General features: G+C 32.3%; 2 protein-coding genes and 1 long non-coding RNA gene across 4 annotated transcripts; 1 reads left to right on the top strand and 2 right to left on the bottom strand.

The window, feature by feature from the left end:
* Nucleotides 1–1,301: 1,301 nt before the first annotated feature.
* On the bottom strand, nucleotides 1,302–8,964 carry LOC127086132 (probable LRR receptor-like serine/threonine-protein kinase At1g53430). The gene is made up of 24 exons (XM_051026850.1): nucleotides 8,673–8,964; nucleotides 7,081–7,255; nucleotides 6,887–6,958; nucleotides 6,703–6,771; nucleotides 6,492–6,563; nucleotides 6,337–6,408; nucleotides 5,956–6,027; nucleotides 5,796–5,867; nucleotides 5,628–5,699; nucleotides 5,467–5,541; nucleotides 5,303–5,374; nucleotides 5,153–5,224; nucleotides 4,995–5,060; nucleotides 4,797–4,856; nucleotides 4,676–4,714; nucleotides 4,535–4,581; nucleotides 4,033–4,409; nucleotides 3,443–3,638; nucleotides 3,198–3,335; nucleotides 2,983–3,095; nucleotides 2,691–2,901; nucleotides 2,379–2,616; nucleotides 1,969–2,119; nucleotides 1,302–1,885 (listed from the first exon to the last, which is right to left on the bottom strand). The coding sequence occupies exons 1-24, from the start codon at nucleotides 8,773–8,775 to the stop codon at nucleotides 1,490–1,492; spliced, it is 3,030 nt and encodes a 1,009-aa protein (XP_050882807.1). The 5' UTR covers nucleotides 8,776–8,964; the 3' UTR covers nucleotides 1,302–1,489.
* A 4,369-nt stretch (nucleotides 8,965–13,333) lies between these two features.
* On the top strand, nucleotides 13,334–16,323 carry LOC127086137 (putative pentatricopeptide repeat-containing protein At1g12700, mitochondrial). The gene is made up of 2 exons (XM_051026856.1): nucleotides 13,334–15,059; nucleotides 15,896–16,323. Exon 1 carries the CDS (start codon nucleotides 13,443–13,445, stop codon nucleotides 15,045–15,047), a length of 1,605 nt encoding a protein of 534 aa, XP_050882813.1. The 5' UTR covers nucleotides 13,334–13,442; the 3' UTR covers nucleotides 15,048–15,059; nucleotides 15,896–16,323.
* On the bottom strand, nucleotides 15,639–19,691 carry LOC127086138 (uncharacterized). Of its 2 annotated transcripts, XR_007789406.1 has the most exons (5): nucleotides 19,552–19,691; nucleotides 18,538–18,586; nucleotides 17,603–17,783; nucleotides 16,172–16,254; nucleotides 15,639–16,052 (listed from the first exon to the last, which is right to left on the bottom strand). It is a non-coding gene; the product is annotated as an uncharacterized LOC127086138 (long non-coding RNA). The 2 variants fall into 2 exon arrangements; XR_007789405.1 differs by lacking the exons at nucleotides 18,538–18,586; nucleotides 19,552–19,691 and having other exon boundaries at nucleotides 15,672–16,052; nucleotides 17,603–18,313.
* Nucleotides 19,692–20,528: the final 837 nt, after the last annotated feature.

Below are 20,528 nucleotides of genomic sequence, written 5' to 3'. Positions count from 1 at the left end.
GTTATGTCACCTTAAATATGTTGTACAACAGGCGTGCTTGCACCTGCATGACCTGAAGGATGAACATATGAATGCTCTAAAATGAATTTTGTGATGCATTCAGCGTACTCTTGACCATGGCCTATGTATTTAAAAATCTTCCATCTCTGGCACATTGTACACCGACGTCGATTGGGGAGGATGCCCTGATAATAGACATTTCACCTTTAAATATTGTAGTTTCCTTGGAGACAACTTGATTTTATGGCCATTTAAGTGTCAATCAACTCTACCCCGTTCAAGTGTTGAAGCAGAATATATGGGCTACAAATGTTGTCTCTAAATCTTGTTGGATCTAGAACCTTCTGTTGAAACTACATTGTCTGATTCATTAGGCTACTTTTGTGCATTATGGTATTATTAATGTGATATATCTCTCAGATAATCATGTTCAACATCGACGCAGTAAACATACTAAAATGAACATTCACTTTGTTTGGGGGAAAGTTGCTCGTGGACAAATTTGTGTCCTTCATTTTACATCACATTATCAAATTGCGAACATCTTCACCAGGAGTTAATAGAAAAAGGAAATATGTCATCATTATTATCCAAATAAATGAAAATGAATAATATAGTATTCATATAACTCTCCTACATTAATTGTCGTCAATAATCTCTTACCAGAGACATAATTAAAATAGAGATGAATTTGGATCACCTCTGAGATTACTTATCTCATCCTAAATGAATTTGAAAATAAATTTATTTTTTAATATTATTTTTCACGGTCAAATATGATAAGCAACATGAACATGAAAGGATGCAAATAATTGTATATTTAACAATTATACTCTTTATTTTAACAATTATACTCTTCAATTTATGCACTGTTTGTTTTGGTAATAGCTATAAATAGTTAATTAATTTGCAAGATAATATTTTTTTACTATCCATTAGTTTGTAAGACAGTTTTTACCAACTGTAATTTAGGGAAACGACACTTAAATGTCGTATTACAAAGACTCTTATATTGAATTTTACCAATCGAAAATGATGGAGATTTTAAGGTTTAGGTTTCGAATAATATAACAATAAAAAGGATTTGATTATGAATAGGCTAAAACGGCTAATCCTATTAATGTACGTGAATTGTAGATTTTAAAACCAATTCAGTTCTTGTTTTTTTATTGTCTCATTCTTATTTGACTAACCCGTCCTTTATACACACCTTTGTACACCCCAGCTTTTCTATCCTCGTCTATAGTTTTAAATTGTCAAATTGAAATGGACAACATCATTGAATGCCTAAGAGATACACATAGTTAGAACTTTGAATAAGTATTTCAACACATTAAATTCCTTCAAATATATAGGAAGAACTAATGAAAATCTTCCATACATTTCAAAACCACATACATTGTTGAAAATCTTCCATACACTTTACAAAAGAATCAACATTTAATATGAATTGCTCTCTCTATCTTACAAATAACACATCAATCAAATCTCAAATAAGCCTATCAGATGAAGAATAATCATCTTTACTTGGATATGATATGGAAGAATCAACCCATGGTCCATCCATTGATTTGCCTCTTAGCTCTCTACTATCTTGTAAGGATGTTGAAGAAACATTAGTTTGGCTATCATGTGATAGAAGCTCAAAGGCTTTAAATCTTGCGCCACTAGCACTATCGCTTCGCTTGATTATCGGCGCTTGAATTGGAGTGTTTCCTTCAAGCATGCTCACGACCGATGACATTGGTGCTCTAAGAGTTGGAGATGGATTGGTGCAAAGGAGTGCCAATTGCAGCATTCTCATGGCCTCTTCAGCTGAGTAGTTTGAACCAAGACTTGGATCCACCAATTCCAGAAGGTTTCCTTGTTCTTGGAGAACATAGGCCTTAAATGACATGCAAGATATAGTAATTATAAATTTTGAAACAAAGGAAATTACAATGAAAAGAGATACCAAGTGTAGCTTACCCAATCCAGAAGATAAACAAATTCTTCTTTTGGCCTGTAATTTGTGTTGCTCATTCCACTAACAATCTCCAAAGCTACAACTCCGAAACTATATACATCTGCTTTGTCGGTCAAGTAACCCCGCATAGCATACTCAGGAGCCATGTAACCTCTGATAAGGAAACGTTTTGTAGGTTTGTGTCAGAGATTTTAAAAAACTTAATGAAACAATTTCTAGATAAGACTATGTAAATGATTATAGCAGCAAGAAATACATAGATTGTAGTTAACATTGCAAGCATGACCGGAAATTGTAGACAACTACAGTCGATGCGGCCGAATTTCAATTTAAATCTATGAGTGCAAGCCAACGAATGATAAACAAAGTCTTTATGATTCAAAACTATATAATATTGTGGCATAATACTAACATTGTCCCAGCTATTCGCGTGCTGATATGAGTGTTTTCTTCTTCGTCAAGCTTGGCTAAACCGAAATCAGAGATTTTGGCATTCAGATGCTTATCGAGTAAGACATTAGTTGCCTTAATATCTCTGTGTACTATTTTCAACCTTGATTCCTCATGAAGATAGGCCAAACCTCTTGCTATCCCTACACAAATCTTCATTCTCGTGCGCCAGTCCAAGTTCAACTTTTGTTCTGGCTTACCTAGAAGAAAAGTTGTCTTTTAACTTATCAGAAACATATATAGACAACCAAAATCTGTTACATGAAGCCCTTACCGAAAAGAGCACGAGCAAGACTATTGTTCTCCATGTATTCATATACAAGCAGCAATTGGTTTCCTTCAATGCAACATCCATAAAGTTTCACAAGATTGGGATGCTGCAAAGCAGATATCATGCCTATTTCGTTTACGAATTCGCGGTTCCCTTGCTTTGATTTGGACGAGAGCTGTTTAACCGCAATCACAGCACCATCTGACAATATACCCTGTGAAATAGGCAATGCCTTCAGTATCATAGTTGAGGATAACCTTTCAAAGCTTTTAACATATAGTTTATCTAAATTTACCTTGTAAACTGGCCCAAATCCTCCTTCACCTATCTTATTTTCTGGATCGAAGTTATTAGTCGCAGCTTTAATTTGTCTCAAACTGAAATAACCTGTTTTCAATTCTAGGAGTTCTGCAATAAGATAAGTGGTTTACTCAGGAACAAGAAGTGAAAATAAAGCGGTCCATGGTTCAACCATGAAAATGTTTTATTTACTTAGAACTAAAATCTTACCTTTGTCTGTTTGATCTTTCCGAAAAATGTAACCCATCTTCCAAAGAACAAAAAGTATCAGCAAAACAAGTGCCAATGATCCAATCACAATTCCAGCAATTGCTCCGGCAGACAACCCATTCGAAGGAATTTTAAAGTCTAAAGCAAAGTATAAATGATTTTAAGAATATGAAATACAATGTAGTTTAATTGGTATATTTGACAGAAGGTTATGAAATCAAAACGATATGAAAACTAGTACTTACTTGGGGTCACAGTGATAGCAGATATAAGAGGTCCATATACACCTCTCATAGGGACTGCATTAGTTCCTTTTCCTGCCCATGATAAGTGGATTTGCAAGGTGCTATCATTAACATCAACGTTAAAGTCCCGAGTAATTCCCTTGCCAACTCCACCGGCTTCTTCCATAATGTTAAAGTCTTTTAAATATTTATGACCCTGTCATTATATATTTTTGAAATTCGGAACTTTAGATTTGTTAGAAACCAGATACCAAATATGAGCAACATTTTAGTAGAAACTAGAAACTAAGCGCCGGTTTGGATTGGTTTATTTGAGTTTATCTACGGACACAAGTACAAGCTTAACTGTTTGTAAGAGCTTATAGGAACAGCTTTAAGACATGTCCATAAGCTGTTTTCAACTAAATTCCATAAACTCTATAAGATAGCTTAAAAAATGAGAAGGGTTTGATTTTGTGGTATCATTTGTTATAGAAATAGGTTATACACAAGCAAGCACTTATATGATAAAAGTTTATGCTATAAGTGCATGATTAAGATGCTTACCAAACAAAGCCTAAGAAAGAAGTAGTTGTGTATTCATTACTTACTTGAATTGAAACATCGAATATGCGCCTTCCAAAACTGCTAAAAGTCTGGTCATTAGAAAACATTATCTCAGCAAAATGAAGTTTCACATTATAATTTCCCTTCTTCATACAAAATCCAAAGTAGTTAAGAGATATCGGCGCAATGCGGGCTGTTTGGTAGTAGTGTCCAGAAGACTCATTAATATTCAAAGAGAAAACATTTCTTGCCACATAATCAGCTTTTTCATTTCCTAGAAATACTCCTGTGCTGCTATAAGCCCATTTTCCATCAGCACTTTCAACAAAGTTTGAAATTCCACGTAAATGTTCATCGGCTTCATATTCTTTGTCATCAAACTCAATTGCAGGTCCTCCACAATTTATGAACAATGAGTGATCTGCAGATAAATTTACCAAAAAATATTTTTTCATCACATGTTAAAAAAAGAAGCTATCACAATTTCATTTGCAAAACATAGTAATTTATGAAAACACGATTGATCTAACATGTCTAAACACTCACATTGAGATTTTCCCGAACAAGGTAGGTTCGTCTTCAAACAAGACAATCTAAAAGATAAGAAGTTAAATTCAGAAGATTATTCCAAAGGTGAAACGTACTTGAAACTAAACCATAAATAGTAGTACGATAATACGAACTTACGAAGTGTTTGCCGAAGAAGAGACACTGGAGGCTAAGTTCCTGTTCAACAACAGTACTATGCTTAGTATTGACATACACGAAATAATTGTAAAATTTTTGGAAAAGAAAAGACGAAGCTTACACGTCCAAGGGCTGGCAATTAGTTGCAGAAGAATCGGAAAAATTATTGAAAGACAAATCGCTGAAACATAAACATGTACATTTTAATTACTTCATAATTCAACGTGCGCTCAAAACTAATCGTGCTTGTGTAACACCGAAATTTCAATGAGTAAAACGTAAGCAACTAGGAGTAAAAAAATCAAGAAAATATGCTGACAAGTTCTGTTTGCTGGTCAATATCCATCCGGGAGTTGTTCCACTTAGAGAATTGTTTGTCAGAAACCTGCATCCGCCATTAATATGTGCCTTGTTTAAGTCACCGTCTCACCAAAAGCAAATAACAATTGAGAAAAGAAAACATTTTTGTTCACTTACATGAAATTGATACTTTCCAAGTTCTCAAATGAATCTGGAATCGGACCGGTCAATCTATTGGAGCTCAAATCTCTGAAAGAAAAAGCTGAGGATTACTATGATAAAAATACTATAGAACGGTGGTTAAGCAATCCATTGGATCCAACTTACAGAGTTTTTAAACTTTGCATTTCGCCGATAGAGGCTAAAATAGGACCAGTGATTAAGCAATTTCTCAATTCCCTGAGTAACAAAAACAAAAAACCAGTTACTAAAATCCTAAATTTGTTACGAAGTTCTTCGTATAAAACATGGAAGGAATGGTTTCAACTCACAGTCTCATCATGCGTTTCAAATCTTTCAGATCAGGAAATGTCATGGTTGTGTTCCCCTTCAAATCAGATATTCTCCTGTTATATAAACGTTTCATCAATCAAAAGAAAATCTTCATCTGGTTAACATTGCATTCCATAACCATGGCAGAGAAAGTACTCACAATTCCTTCAAACTTTTCAAGAGAGATATAGCAGGAGGAATTGGACCTTCCATCGCCGTGCCTTGTAAATCCCTACAGAACATAATCTTAGTCAGACTTAAGCATGATATATCCTTGTTTAATCTTCAACAAATAAAAGGCCATGGATGAACCAAAATATATACTCACAATCTTTCAAGTTTCGTCCAGTTTCCAATAAAACTCGGGATCTTGCCTGATAAACTGCTTCCGTCTATCCTACTGCAGAATATTGAGTAACTTCAGAATTTAGCGAATACATAAAATAAAAACGGAGAAAAATTGTATCTTATCATATCATTTCACTCACAAATCAGTAAGATTCTTTAGATTTCCATATGATTCTGGTATTGTCCCCGTAAAATTATTCGCAGAAAGCTTTCTGCAGATTCATTTACAGTATACACAGAAAAAAAATTAGAATAAGCACAGGCACGCACACAGACACGGACAATGGACATGACACTGACACATCGACACCAATAACAATTTGAAAAAATAACTAAATCGAACATAATCTCAAGTGTTGGTGTAGTGTCCGTGTGTCTGACACGGACACCGACACATATTTTTCAGAGGTGTTGGTGCCACAGTGGTTACGGATAATTGCAATTAATAATGATAAATATTGTAATGGCTCTTAAGATTAGACCTGTATATAAAATAAAAAGATAAGAGAAAAAAATCTTACAAATCCTCCAAGTGTTTCAAATTTCCAAGGCTGGGAGGAAGAGGTCCTTCAAGTTGATTATCCTCTAAGGTCCTGCAAAAATTGGACCATAAACATGATTATTCCACTTCCAATGTCAATCAATATGACATCAAATTGTTCTCAGAAACACTTACAGTTTTTGCAGGGTTGCAATATTACCAATTTCTGAGGGAATTGGACCACTAAGTTGATTTCCCAAAATTGCCCTGAAAATTAAATATAATCCATGAAACACCGACACATCGACACCAGTAATAAATTGACCGACACGGACACACATTTTTCAGAGGTGTCGATGCTACATAGAAGGTTGAGAAATAGAAAAAATGTGTCAAGTGAACTTACAATGTCACAAGTGAGAGAAGTCCAAGACTCTTTGGAATTGAACCATTTAAGTTATTTCTAGAGAGATCACTGCTCAATATAAAAGTTTCAGTTAGTTTTTTTCTTTAGCAAAATAAATAATACTAATAACTAATGACTTATTCTTTATGAATGAAGAAAATGAGAAAATAATGTAATCACTCACAGTAATTTGAGTTGAGTGAGATTTCCAAATTCACTTGGAATAACTCCAGATATATTCTGACCCTTGAGCCAGCTACCATAACAAAATACATAATTTTAATTTAAATTATTGCACATATTTTGTAAGTATTAATAAAATTTAAAAACTTTTACTATCTTTAATTTAATTTCTTGAAAGTGATTTTAGAAACTTACATATTTGTGACATGGCAAACAGTGCTAGAGTTGAAAGTACAAACACACGTGACACTGCTAAAAATATCCTTTGAAATGTTCCTGTTACCAAATCCATTATCCTCATTGCAAGAACTTTGTGTAACCTTCCAATTCAAGTTATCTAACTTGTCTGATATTGTTTGTAGCAATTTCACTGCAATACAACACAGATTAAATTAACTAATTTATAAAATTATTATTCAGTCTTAAGAAGATCATAACATGTACAAATAACAGAAGTTGTTGTAGATAATATTTTCTAGTTTTTACTTTACTAATCTGAAAAGTAAATTAAGTAAAATTTATTTAGTTTTAAAATTCATAATTTGAGTTCAGATTCTTTCACTAATCATCACATGCTTTAGCAAACTGTGGTTGTCAAAAACTGTATAAATTAGCCCAAAATTTGTAGCTCTCATGGTCAAAAGGCTTAATAAATAAATTGAAAAATTGTCATTCAAACTATGTCACTTTTTTTAATAGTTGGTGTGACCAGCAAGTCATGCATGGCGGTTAATATAATAATAACATAATAATAAAAGAAGAAAAAGAACTTTTCATGCAACAAAAAAAAAAATCATGTATACACCCTTTTTCAACTTTCTTATCCTGAAAAGGCTTCTCTAATAAATCAGATCAGCGTGTCAATCCTAATAAATTATCCTGAAAAGTCTTTTTACTGATTTAAATTAATTATATTTTTAAGCTTGTTAATTAAATGTCATGGATGTTGATGTGTGATTAGTATCTTTTAAATATGACCATCTCTTATTAAGAGAGATTATTGAGAATAAATAAATATTCCTAAAAATAAAAAATTGAGGAAAACAAAGTGTTTGACTAATACAGTGCACACGTATTAATAATACACCAATAGCCTGCACATTATGTTCCTAATTTAATCTGTCCCCCACCTCTTAATTTTCAACATGTTAGCTTCACCCACTATTTCTAAATATATTATTAATAATTGTATGTAATTTCTTTTTTTACCTAATGCTTAATCTTAATGCAGCTAAACTAGAGTCTTATCAATAAAATTAATCTTTTTTTACCTAATACTATAAAGAAAGAAAAAAAGCAGGCAAAGACTAAGGGTCCACCTATGTTTATTACAGAAGTGGTTATTTATCACATCATAGGATAACATCAAAATTAAGATTATATTTACAAAAATATCACAGACAAAACAAGAACAATATTCACTTTTAATATTGAATTTATTTACTAAAACGGATATAGTAAATGAACTCAAATGAAAGAAAAGTGAATTCATTTCCGATTTTTTAAAAAAATCAATTACATATTTAAGAGGAATTAAACATATACTATTATCTCAATTCTACAAGTATAGAATCAATTTTTTTTTTTTGCCTAAACGTACAGTAAAAGATGAAAGAAACCAAGAATCATGAACAAAATTCTGGAAATGAAAACATAAAGACAAACAGTAGAACGTTAAAGTTGGTTTGACCGGTTTCAATTTTCATAGTTCTGAACCGAAAAACAAAAGAGGACAGTTTGGGAAGTTACTGATTATTGTTCCAAAACGTAAACAAAATGAAAAGTACCTTCATCTTGTGGTATGAGTTTAGCGTTGGATCGAAAGATGGAGAAAGAATTGAAAAGCAGGAAGAAGAAGAAGAACATGGATAGATGTTTGAAGGTTGACATGAGAGAACGCAAGACGTGTTGGTCTATGTCGTTTAAGGAACACTATATTTGTGTTGAGAAGAAGCTTTTTGTAGATTTGGAATGTAAAACGACAGGGACAAACGCGGAAAAGGTGATAAGGGGTTGTTTGTTTGTTTGCTTGCTGGAGGGAAAGGGAAAGGGAAAGGGAAGTAGAAATGGTTTTTACTTTGTTTTTTGCTTTTTTGAAAATTAAATGGAATATATTAACCCTTTAGAACAATCAACAAAAATATCTAGTCAAAAAAAATCAACAAGATTAGTGATATTAGAAAGAAAAAAATTATGCACTGCGTAAGAAAAAGAAACAATATATCTACTGCCAAAGCGAGTGAAAAATATTCTTTTTAAATTAATGGTGTTTTCTTTTTTTTTTACTTAATCTTTTTATTTTTATTTTTTTTTAATCTTTTAATCTTTCTTTAAAAAAATCACATCTTTCTATTTAATATTTTTTGAATTTTTTTGAGATTTATAGAGGTGACTGTGACAGTGTCATTTGACGTAATATTCGGATTTAAATTTTTTTTAATATTATCCAATATAATAATATAATTTAAAGATATAAAATTATTATGTTATATTATAAAAAATAAAATTAAAATTTGAAAAAATATATTTTGTTGATAGAATAAATATAATTTGAAGGCATTGTATGTTGCATTACAGAACCATGTGACTTATTTTGATTCTATTATTCTCTCTCTACAATATGATTATGCCATTTATGATATTGACTTTATAGACTGGTAGCTAAATATCCATTTGAGGAAATGTTTACTTTTGAATCCTGAGTGGTCTTTCTGGTTTTTCTTTTGAAAATATGCAAACATGTCAGATGAGAACTCCTCAAACACCATTAATGGTCATGCTCCAGCAACTCAGTCAAATGTGAATCTCAACACCAACAAAGGTTATCAAAATGATACCCTTAATACATGCTTCATGCATCCGAATGAAAATCCAGCTCTTGTGTTAGTAACTCCATTGTTGAATGTTGGAAATTATCATTCATGGTCAAAATCAATGACAATGGCGTTGCGCTCCAAGCACAAACTACACGTCATCAATGGTGCCTTGCCAAGACCACCTGATGAAGACCGTGACTCCATTTCTTGGGATCGATGCAACACAATGATTATGTCATGGTTGAACAATTCAGTGGATCCTGAAATTTCTTAGAGTATATGTGGATGGAAACTGCTTCATGTATATGGAAAGAGTTAAAAGATCGATTTTATCATGGTGATGTGTTCAGAGTCTCAGATATTCAAGAAGAAATTTGCACCCTAAAGCAAGGTGAATGTACTATCTCTTCCTACTATACAAAGTTAAAGATGTTGTGGCAAAAATTGGATAATTTTCATCTCATTCCTGTGTGTGATTATGATATATCTTGTTTAGCCGTTGACAAGATTCGTAGCTAAAAAGATTCTGATCAAGTTATCAGATTCTTGAAAGGTTTAAATGAATATATTCAGTTGTTAGATCCCAGATCATGTTAATGGAACCCCTTTCAAATATTAGCAAGGTTTACTCTTTACTTGTCCAACAAGAAAGACAAAACATCACTTTCATTGATGAATTTAAGCTTATTGCATTTCCTACTGGTCAATTCCAAGGCAGAGGTTACTCTTCGTGTGGAAGACATGATAGAGGTGGTAGATTCTCCAATGGTCGAGGCAGAGGAAATCAAGTTTGCACACACTGTGACATGACTAAACATGGATATCCTCCTCATTGCCAACAACAAGGATTGATCAACAATGTATCTCATGATGATGAAGTTCCTCATGATAATTTTGATGAACAATTTCATCATCGAGAATTTAGTTCCTTAAGATTTACTCCATACCAACATAAAGCCTTGTTGGCTCTTCTTCAACAATCTTCAAATTTCACCAATCATAGTGTTAACCATCTCACCACTCAATCAAAGTCCAACACATGTATCATTTGTACTGCTCCTATTAATGCCACACATGAATCCTTCATACTTGATATCAGAGCTACTTATCATGTATGTTTCTCTCGAAAGTTTTTCTCTTATTTAAAAAGAAATCCTCCTATAACAATTAAGCTTTATAATGGATCTATGCTCACCACTGATTATGCAGGGACTATATTCATTGATAACACTTTCATTCTTACCAATGTGTTACACATGTCACAATTTTCTTTCAATCTTATTTATGTCCCTAAGCTAACTTATTTTTTAGATTGTCAACTCATTTTTAACAATTTTACTTGCCTAATACAAAACTTTTACTCAAGGAAGATGATTGATGCAGATGATTTGAGAGGTGGACTGTATATTCTTAATCATCCTCAAGTTACAATCTCTAATTCCCTTTCATGCAGTGATGATTCATGTACCAAAACTTTACTTTTGAAGCATTCTACCTATGTCAATTCTGTTAATCACAATCTTTGTAATATTTGGCATTTAAATTTGGTCACCCTTCATACGAAAAATTGATTGAAATAAAGAAATATTTTCCTTTTTTTCAAACTATGCAGTCATATTTACCTTGTGATGTTTGTTTCTTTTCCAAACAAAAGAGAGTCCCTTTCCCAAACAGCTTTTATAAATCTATGCACACTTACTTAATTAGTATGGATATTTGGGGACCATTGTTCATCCCTTCCATCAATGGACATAGATATTTTGTTACAGTTACAGATGACAAAAGAAGATTTACATGGATATTTCTCATGAAATGTAAATCAGAAACTCAAAACCTTATTAAAGATTTTGTCTCTATGTTTCATACTTAATTCGATGATAAAATCAAATATCTAAGATCAAATAATGGAAGTGATTTATCCTTAAATACTTATATAGGGAAACTGGTATCGTACATCAAATCTCATGTGTTGGAACTCCTCAACAAAATGACATAGTTGAGAGGAAACACCAACACGTACTTGAAGTTACTATAGCATTCCTATTTCAAGCTCGACTTCGTAAACGTTTCTAGTCATATGTTATTTTTCATGTCATTCACATCATTAATAGATTACCAACACCTTTCTTACAAAACAAGTCATCATTTTAAATCCTGAATAATTGCCTACTTGATATGAGCCTACTTAGAATGTTTGGCTCCCTATGTTTTGCTTCAACTCTATAGGCAAACAGGAAGAATTTGGATTCCAGTTCCAAGAAATGTATGTATTTAGGTCTGGAAAATGGTGTTAAAGATCACATTTTATTTGATCTTTTCTCCAAAGATTTTTTTTTGTCTATGGATGTTATTTTTTTAAATATACTTTTCCTTACAAATTACCTAATAGTACTTCAGTTCAAAGTCACTTTACACACCATACCACTCACAATCAGACTGGTTATTTTAATTTTTCTTACATTCATGACTCTGAATGTCAACCTATACCTGCTACATCCACACTGAACCTTCAAATCCACCCATACATACACACATGATATTCCTCATTTTAAACCATCACCTTCACCTGTGATTCCTACTTCCAATGCTCAACCTGGCATAACTTTTACCACTTCATCCAACCCTTCACAAATAAATCTCCCCTCAACAAACTATAATCTTCAACCTAGAAGATCCACAAGAACAATTAAATCTCCTTCACATTTATAAAAATATCATTGCAATTTGATTGAGAGTACAATTCTACATGTTCATTTGGCTAATGCATCAACTTCTTCTCCAAGTAAGTATCCACTATCTTCTTTCATATCTTACTATAATATCCCTACTGCTTATTTCAAATATATCTTAAATTTGTCATATATTTCTGAACCTCATTATATGAAGAGGCCATTTGTGATACAAATTGGAGTCGGGTCATTCAATATGAACTGACTGCATTGCAAAATACTAACACATGGACACTAGTTACCTTGCATGATTGTAAGAAGGCTATTGGATGTAGATGGGTGTTTAAGATGTGTGAGTATGTATGTTGAGTTTTGAGGTCTGAATATGAATCTATCGGTTCCAAAAATAGAGGAGGAATTGATGAGCTTTGAATGTGTCTTGCCTGTTGCCAAGATTAATTAGTTATTTTGTGTAACTTTAAATGTATGAAAATATGAGGTTGTAATCATTACATATACCACATAGGCCACCAATTATTGTCAAGATGCTGGATAGTAGGGACACAGATGAGTAAAGAAAGAGTTATATATATATTTGATACGTACTACTGCAAATATGCATTATAACAAATGCTTTTTGCTGCAAATAAAAAATTGGATGCTAAGTGGCACATCTGGTAAATGTTTGATCCCATGACTTACAAGTTGTAGGTTAGATCCTTGCTTGTGTCACTTTTTAATATTTGAAATTCTAATTATTTAATTTCTTAAATTAATTTCCAAAAAAATCTATAATTAATTTCACCAATGTTATTGTAAAAAAATTATTATTATTTTTATTTTAAAAATATATTTATTTATATTATTATATCATATAATATTTTAAAAAATTATATTTTAATTTTAAAAATGTGACATCACTACCACCTCTACATATCTGAAGGGGACTAAAAAAACCCAAGAAATATTGAATAGAGGGACCTGGGTTTTTTAAAGTGGGACTAAAAGATTAGAAATCAAGTATTCTTTGTGCCCAATTGCAATTCCAACACACGCCTAAGACAAGACAATAATGTCGTTTTTAAGGTACGCTGTTTCTGTCTCCATTCCTAACTCGAGACCATACTCTCACTGTCTCCAACATTTTCATGATGACGTTGATGTTGTTTCCATGTTCAACCGAATGCTCCATAACAATCCCACCCCACCCGCCATTGAATTTGGCAAGATTTTAGGTTCTCTTGTCAAAGCCAAACATTACCCTACTGTTGTTTCCCTTTCTCACCAAATGGAATTAAGTAGAGTTACTCCTGATTTTGTAACTCTCAATATCCTCATGAATTCTCTCTCTCAATTGGGTCATCTCACTTTTGCTTTTTCTGTTTTCGCAAAGATTCTCAAGAGGGGTTATCGCCCAAATGTCATAACCTTCAATACACTCATCAAGGGTTTTTGTCTCAAAGGTCACCTCCATAAAGCATTGCAATTTCACGACAAGGTGGTAGCTCAGGGGTTTCAGTTGGACCAAGTTAGTTACGGGACATTGATCAATGGATTATGCAAAGCGGGACAGACAACAGCAGCACTACAGTTGCTGAGACGAGTTGATGGAAAGTTGGTCCAGCCTAGTGTGGTAATGTACAATACAATCATTGATGGTATGTGCAAAGATAAACTTGTTAATGATGCGTTTGATTTATATTCTGAAATGGTTGCTAAGAGAATCTTTCCCGATGTTTTCACTTATAATACGTTAATCTATGGCTTTTGCATTGTTGGTAAATTGAAAGAAGCGATTGATTTGTTTAATAAAATGATATTGGAAAACATCAGCCCGGTTGTGTATACTTTTAATATATTGGTGGATGCTTTTTGTAAGGAAGGAAACCTGAAAGAAGCACGAAATGTGTTAGCTATGATGATTGAAAAAGACATTAGACCTGATGTTGTTACCTATAATTCTTTAATGGATGGATATTGTCTTGTAAATGAAGTGAATAAGGCAAAGGATATATTCAAGACTATGGTTCAAAGGGGAGTAACTCCTAATGTTTGGAGCTACAATATCATTATTGATGGATTATGTAAGATTAAAATGGCAGACGAAGCTATAAGTCTCTTTAAAGAAATGCATTGTAGAAAAATTATTCATGATAGGATAACTTATAGTTCCCTTATTGATGGCTTGTGCAAATTGGGGAGAATCTCGTATGCTTTGGAGCTTGTTGATGAGATGTGTGATAGAGGTCAACTACCTGATATAATTACGTACAGTTCTATATTGGATGCTTTATGCAATCACCATCAAGTTGATAAGGCAATTGCATTGTTAACAAAGTTTAAAGACGAGGGTATTCAACCAAATATGTATACATACACTATTCTTATCAAGGGATTGTGCCAAAGTGGAAGACTAGTGGATGCACGAAACATTTTTGAAGATCTTTTGCTCAAAGGCTATAATATAAATGTCTATACATATACCGTTATGATCCAAGGGTTTTGCGACAAGGGCTTGTTTGATGAAGCGATGGCCTTGCTGTCAAAAATGAAAGACAATGGTTGCCTTCCAAATGCTATAACTTATGAAATAGTTATTTCTTCTCTATTTGAAAATGATGAAAATGATAAGGCAGAGAAACTTCTTTGTGAAATGATTGCGAGAGGTCTAGTGTAAGACCGAATATAGGTAAGATGCATTTCTATTTAAAGATTATCATTTTGAATTTATGTTTCAGCATTATTTCATCTTTTCATTAATGTAGTTGCTTCAGCTAATGGAAAAAAGATAATCTGTTTTTTTTGTTTGTCCTTCACAAAATGATAGATTGGCGAGTTCTCCAAATTTGAAGCAAATGGGTAAAATATTATAATTACATTATTGTCTTTAGAAGTGTTGATCTGCATAATAGCTTGATGCTTTATATGATAAAAAATTCATTTCAATGCTCATCGAGACTAAGAGGATGAATTTGTTAGTCTTGTGGTAACCCATACACAATGTATAGCAGCCTTAAAATATGTAATTATATTCTAGAAAGAAGATATGAATGACGAAGGGTGAGCTGACAGTAGTAGTTAGTTATAGAGAATGATAGAATTAATAGGTGATGATTATTAGAAAGAGAAGGCAGGGATAAGTTTGTTAGGTTGTTGGGCATAACCTAGTATTGAATAGACAGTCCTAAACCATAACCTAGTACATTAGTGAATTAGAATCTCTATCAAGAATATATGAACACTTCAACAACGTGGATCTCATATTGAGATCAAGTTGACCTAAACGTATAGATTAAAATGGAAACCCTATTCGATATATAATTTATTAATTTGTTTCTGCATTTTCTATGAACAAATAAATTTTTAATTGATTCTCCTTCGTTCTGTGGAACCTAGTATGATTGCCAATGCATTTCTGATATTACTGACTTCTGTTATTTAACTCCTTTTCTGTCGGCAATATATCGAGAACTTAGTTGGGAGTCAAGATATACATCTTACAAGCATGTGAATCTAATTCTGCAGATATGTTTCCCGAAACTGATGATTGTGTTGAATGTTGCAAAATTCAACTAAAGAGTAAAAAACTCAGCACTATAGGCAGTAACTTCTGAGTTGCTTAGCAATTCCTTTGTCGTGTCATCTAGCGCTCGAATGTCACAACCAATCAATAAAGGAGAGCCTATATATGCAAAAGTAGAGGAGTTATTATATAAAGCACATTTTATTTATAGGACATTATTGTGAATTCAATCTAGTTATCTTAAACTGCATGTATTAAATTTCATTGTTTCAACTTACCTTAGCTAATGCCCATATGCTGAAATGGGCACGATATTCTTCGGTTGTCATACCTCTGTTTCCAACTTCAAGAATGTCAGGATCTGTCCCCCACAAAACAGAATCTGAACTTTAATTTCTTCATTATGAGATAAGTAAATAGGAATTATACGTAGACATGTTAAGTTATTTTAATTATTTTGTTGAAAAAACTGGTTATTTTAGTACTTGAAGAGTGATATCATGATAAAGTTGTCCTAGAGAATAAGATAATAGAGCCTACCAATTTTAAAAGATATTTTCTAGTCACTCCCCTAAAAAATCAGATTACACCCCCTAAATGATTAAACTACCCTTAAATTGAAATTAAATTCCAAACTACTAACACATTTTTTTGTTTATGTAAAACCAATTCTAAGCTTATGTTGAATTTCTCTAAGATCAAAAGTTCAAGGCTATGATTATTGCATGCAATGCTCACATATTAACAGGAAAATTAAAACAAGAGCCGATTAAATTCATACCACATATTTTTATGTGATTCTTCTATACATCTTTTGTGATTAGTTTGATTATGTGATTGATTTAGTGTTTACTTTTTCGGCAAACTTAAGTTTTCTCGGTTTTTTATCTTAGGGGTGCACATAAACTCAGTTCATTAGAACTTTCACAAACTCAATTCACATAAGCTTGCGCAAACTTAGATTTTGTAAATTTGGAACTCTTGACCTACGTCAACTTTAATAATGTACGCGTATAAATGGAAGACCTTGTGATTCAATCTTTAACTATTCAATCAGCTTGATCAAATATCTATAGTTGATGATCAAATATCTATAGGAGATGAGGTGAAAATTTTAGAATGAGAGATGAAAAAGGGTTTTCAAAAAATATATATGAACAAGGTCAATTTTTATATTATCATTAAATTTTAATAAAAATGTAATCAGATGTAAATTTAAAGCATATATAAGTCATGTAACCAAACAAAGGCATATATACAAAGAGATAAAGTTCTTAAACTTTCATTAATTTCAGAGCCTAAGATAATGATTCATGAAATGCATATACTAGTACAAGTCAAGCTTTAAATTTCCTCAGAAATAAAAGAAATTGAAGTCAAGTATAGGGTTGGATGACGCTGAATTCACATGAATGATTGCCCGACAGAAAAGATTGAGAACAAGACTCAGAAAATGTATACACTTTAATAATGCATGTATGTACTATAGATGTATGCTTTAGTGAGGAATTATTGTAAACAGATAAATGTCTTAATTTCATTAGTTTCAGAGACTAAGATAATGACTCAGACAATGCATATACAAGTCAAGCTTTACACTTTAATAATGCATGTACTATAGATGTATGCCCCAGCTAGGAATTATAACAAACAGATAAGCAATTATTTTTCAAAAACAGAAAGTGTGTCTAAATTAATGTTAATGATACCTGTAATCGTAGAAGTAATCATGGTTTATTTTACTGTGCAAATTATTCGCTGCAACCTACACGGACTAACACTCCACCACCACCAAGCAGTGCCATTCACCACCGTATCCTTCTCGCGCGCGCTTTTCTTCCATCGTGAGCTCTGTATCTTCACATTTTCCTTTTTTAGGTTTGTAACAAACTGTCAAAAACAAAAGGTTGTTACAAACGTAGATGTCTTTTGGAATAGTACGGAAGTTATTCTCTGGAAGTCCTCATTCACACCAAGTCAAGCTTTAGACTATTGAGAAGAAGACTCAGAAAATGCATATACAAGTCAAGCTTTAGACTATTCTGCATGTGCTAAAGTTGTATGCCCCAGCTAGGAATTATAACAAACAGATAAATGTCATATTCACAGTAAGAAACAATTCATTTTCTAAAACAATAAGTGTGTCTATGAATTTCTTCTGGACACACGAGACCATGTGCTCCTAAGATAACTCCCCATTTTGCGGAACTCGGTCTCTTGTTTGAAGCCTATTAAGAAGAAGCCTCCAAGAAAACCAATGAAGAACATACACTTAGAAATAGGTCTGTCAAGGTGTCCGACACTTGTATGACAATCCTATAACACAAATCGGAAAAGTCAAAAAATGTCGGAAAAGTCGATAAATGTCCACGAAAAATAATTTTTTCCTTTGTTTTTGAAACTTTTTAAATCAATGATTGATGACATTTATAATACATATGTCAACAATTCAAACAAGTATTTCAAGCAAAAATTTGTTTAATTAAGGCTATTGAGTGAACTGTAATATTACCTAGGAAGCAAATGTTTTTACTGCGTGTTTGATTTCAGCATAGATATTGTTAGAAATCAAAAAATAGTTGACAGAATGATCATAGCTATTGTAAAATCAAAGTTTTAGTTTAAAATGTGAGAAATAGCATACCCTGCATCAGAATAGATCCCTAATTACCCTGTCACCTTTTCAAATTACCCTGCCATCATTTCAAATTTGTCATATAAATTAATTAGTATACCATAATTTAATAATAAAATATTGATATTACCTTAGAGTCTCGAATCCATAGAGCATGTCTCTAAAAGCTATCTATTACGAACTTATTCATAATGCAATTGTAACAAACTATTTTACCTAATACTTGAGAAACTTAATGAAAACTCAAAATAAGTTAAATGAGAAACTTATTCATAAAAGTGTTGAGGATGAATGAATAGAGTTAGTTGAGATTGAAATGTTTGAAGTTGAAGTAGAAGTAGTATCTATCGTTGAAGAAGTTTGAAAAATAGACTGGATGTATGTTGCTCACGAGCTCCGGTGGTAACAAAAAAAAAATTATGAAAATGAACAAGGAGAAGAGGGAGGAGGGTCTAGCACATGTCATTTATACATCAAACACTTTTGGAGATGCATTTTTGAATTTTCCCTTGGATTTGAAATAAGAGTTATTTTGGAGATGCATCTGCGAACAAACCCTAAAACAAATACGAATATGCATCTCCGAATTAAATTTTAGAAAAGTGAGAAAACAGAGAATTCAGAGATACATTTTCGAAAACTAGAGGCATTTTTTACTTTTCACCAAGAAATTGGAAGAACATATAAAGAGTGAAAAAAGAAATTGTCAATTAATTATTAAATTCTAAAAATAAAATTTTAGGCATCAAGCCCATTTTGTTTCGAAATGAATCCAACGCATAAGATGACATCTACAAAGATTTCTGGGGTGAATTCGCAGATGCATCTCTGAAATCTTCTCTGCATGTTTCTTGGCAAAAATATTATCCTAACAACAAAAAAATCAACCAAATCTATAGTGCATGTCTCTAAAAGCTATCTACTACGAATTTGACTACTACCTAGTGTAAATATAACAAATTATTTTACCTAATACTTGAGAAACTCAATCAAACCACAAAATAATTTAAATGAGAAACTTACTCGAAAAAGTGTTGATGATCAAAGAGTGGAGTTAGTTGAGATTGAAATGCTTGAAGTAGAAGTAGTGTTTATCTTTGAAGAAGCTTCAAAAATGGATTGGATGTATGTTGTTCACGAGCTCCAATGGTAACAAATAAAAAAAATTGAAAATGAAAAAGGAGAAGATGGAAGATGGTTTGACGCGCTATATATTTGCATTAAACATTTTTGAAGATACATCTCAGGATTTTTCCTTGGATTTGAAATTAATGATTATTTCGGAGATGCATCTGCTAAAAAATCCTAAAACAAATATGAAGATGCATCTCCGAAAACTAGAAAGATTTTTTATTTTTCGCAAAGGATTGGAAGAACATATAAGAGTGCAAAAATATATTGCCAATTAATTATAAAATTTTGAAAATAAAAATTTGGACATCAAGCCCATTTTGTTTCACAATGAATCAAATACATAAGATGACATCTGCGAAGATTTCTGGGATGAATTTGCAGATGCATCTCCGAAATCTTCTCTGCATCTTTTTTGACAGAAATCCTAACAACCAAAAACGCAATCAAATTCATAATGCATATCTCTAAAAGCTATCTATTACGAATTTGACTAATACCTAATGCAAATATAACAAACTATTTTACCTAATACTTGAGAAACTTAATTAAAACTCAAAATAAGTTAAATGAGAAACTTATTGAAAAAAGTGTTCAAAATAAACAAGTTGAGTTAGTTGGGATTGAAATGTTTGAAATAAAAGTAGTGTTTATCCTTGAAGAAGCTTGAATGGACTGAATGTATGTTGCTCACGAGCTTCAATGATAACAAAAAAAAGTTTATGAAAATGAAGAAGGAGAAGAGGAATGAAGGTCTGACGCGTGTTATATAAACATTAAACATTTTGGAAGATACATCTCCGAATTTTCCATTTAATTCGAAATTAAGAATTATTTTGGAGATGTATTTGCAAACAAACCCTAAAACA

The sequence above is a fragment of the Lathyrus oleraceus genome, chromosome 5 (assembly GCF_024323335.1).
Source record: "Lathyrus oleraceus cultivar Zhongwan6 chromosome 5, CAAS_Psat_ZW6_1.0, whole genome shotgun sequence".
Taxonomy (NCBI): Eukaryota; Viridiplantae; Streptophyta; class Magnoliopsida; order Fabales; family Fabaceae; genus Lathyrus; species Lathyrus oleraceus.
The sequence above is the reverse complement of the archived record's forward strand: the minus strand, read 5'-3'. Positions and strand labels throughout refer to the sequence as shown.

Bases quoted from the DNA above. Each gene is read 5' to 3' on its own strand.
- LOC127086132 (XM_051026850.1), bottom strand. From the start codon at position 8,775: ATGTCAACCTTCAAACATCTATCCATGTTCTTCTTCTTCTTCCTGCTT. The intron at 5,868-5,955 runs GTGAGTGAAATG...AATATTCTGCAG, and splicing joins CTAAAGAATCTTACTGATTT to TAGGATAGACGGAAGCAGTT. The intron at 4,582-4,675 runs GTAAGTTCGTAT...CTTATCTTTTAG, and splicing joins TCTTCTTCGGCAAACACTTC to ATTGTCTTGTTTGAAGACGA.
- LOC127086137 (XM_051026856.1), top strand. From the start codon at position 13,443: ATGTCGTTTTTAAGGTACGCTGTTTCTGTCTCCATTCCTAACTCGAGA.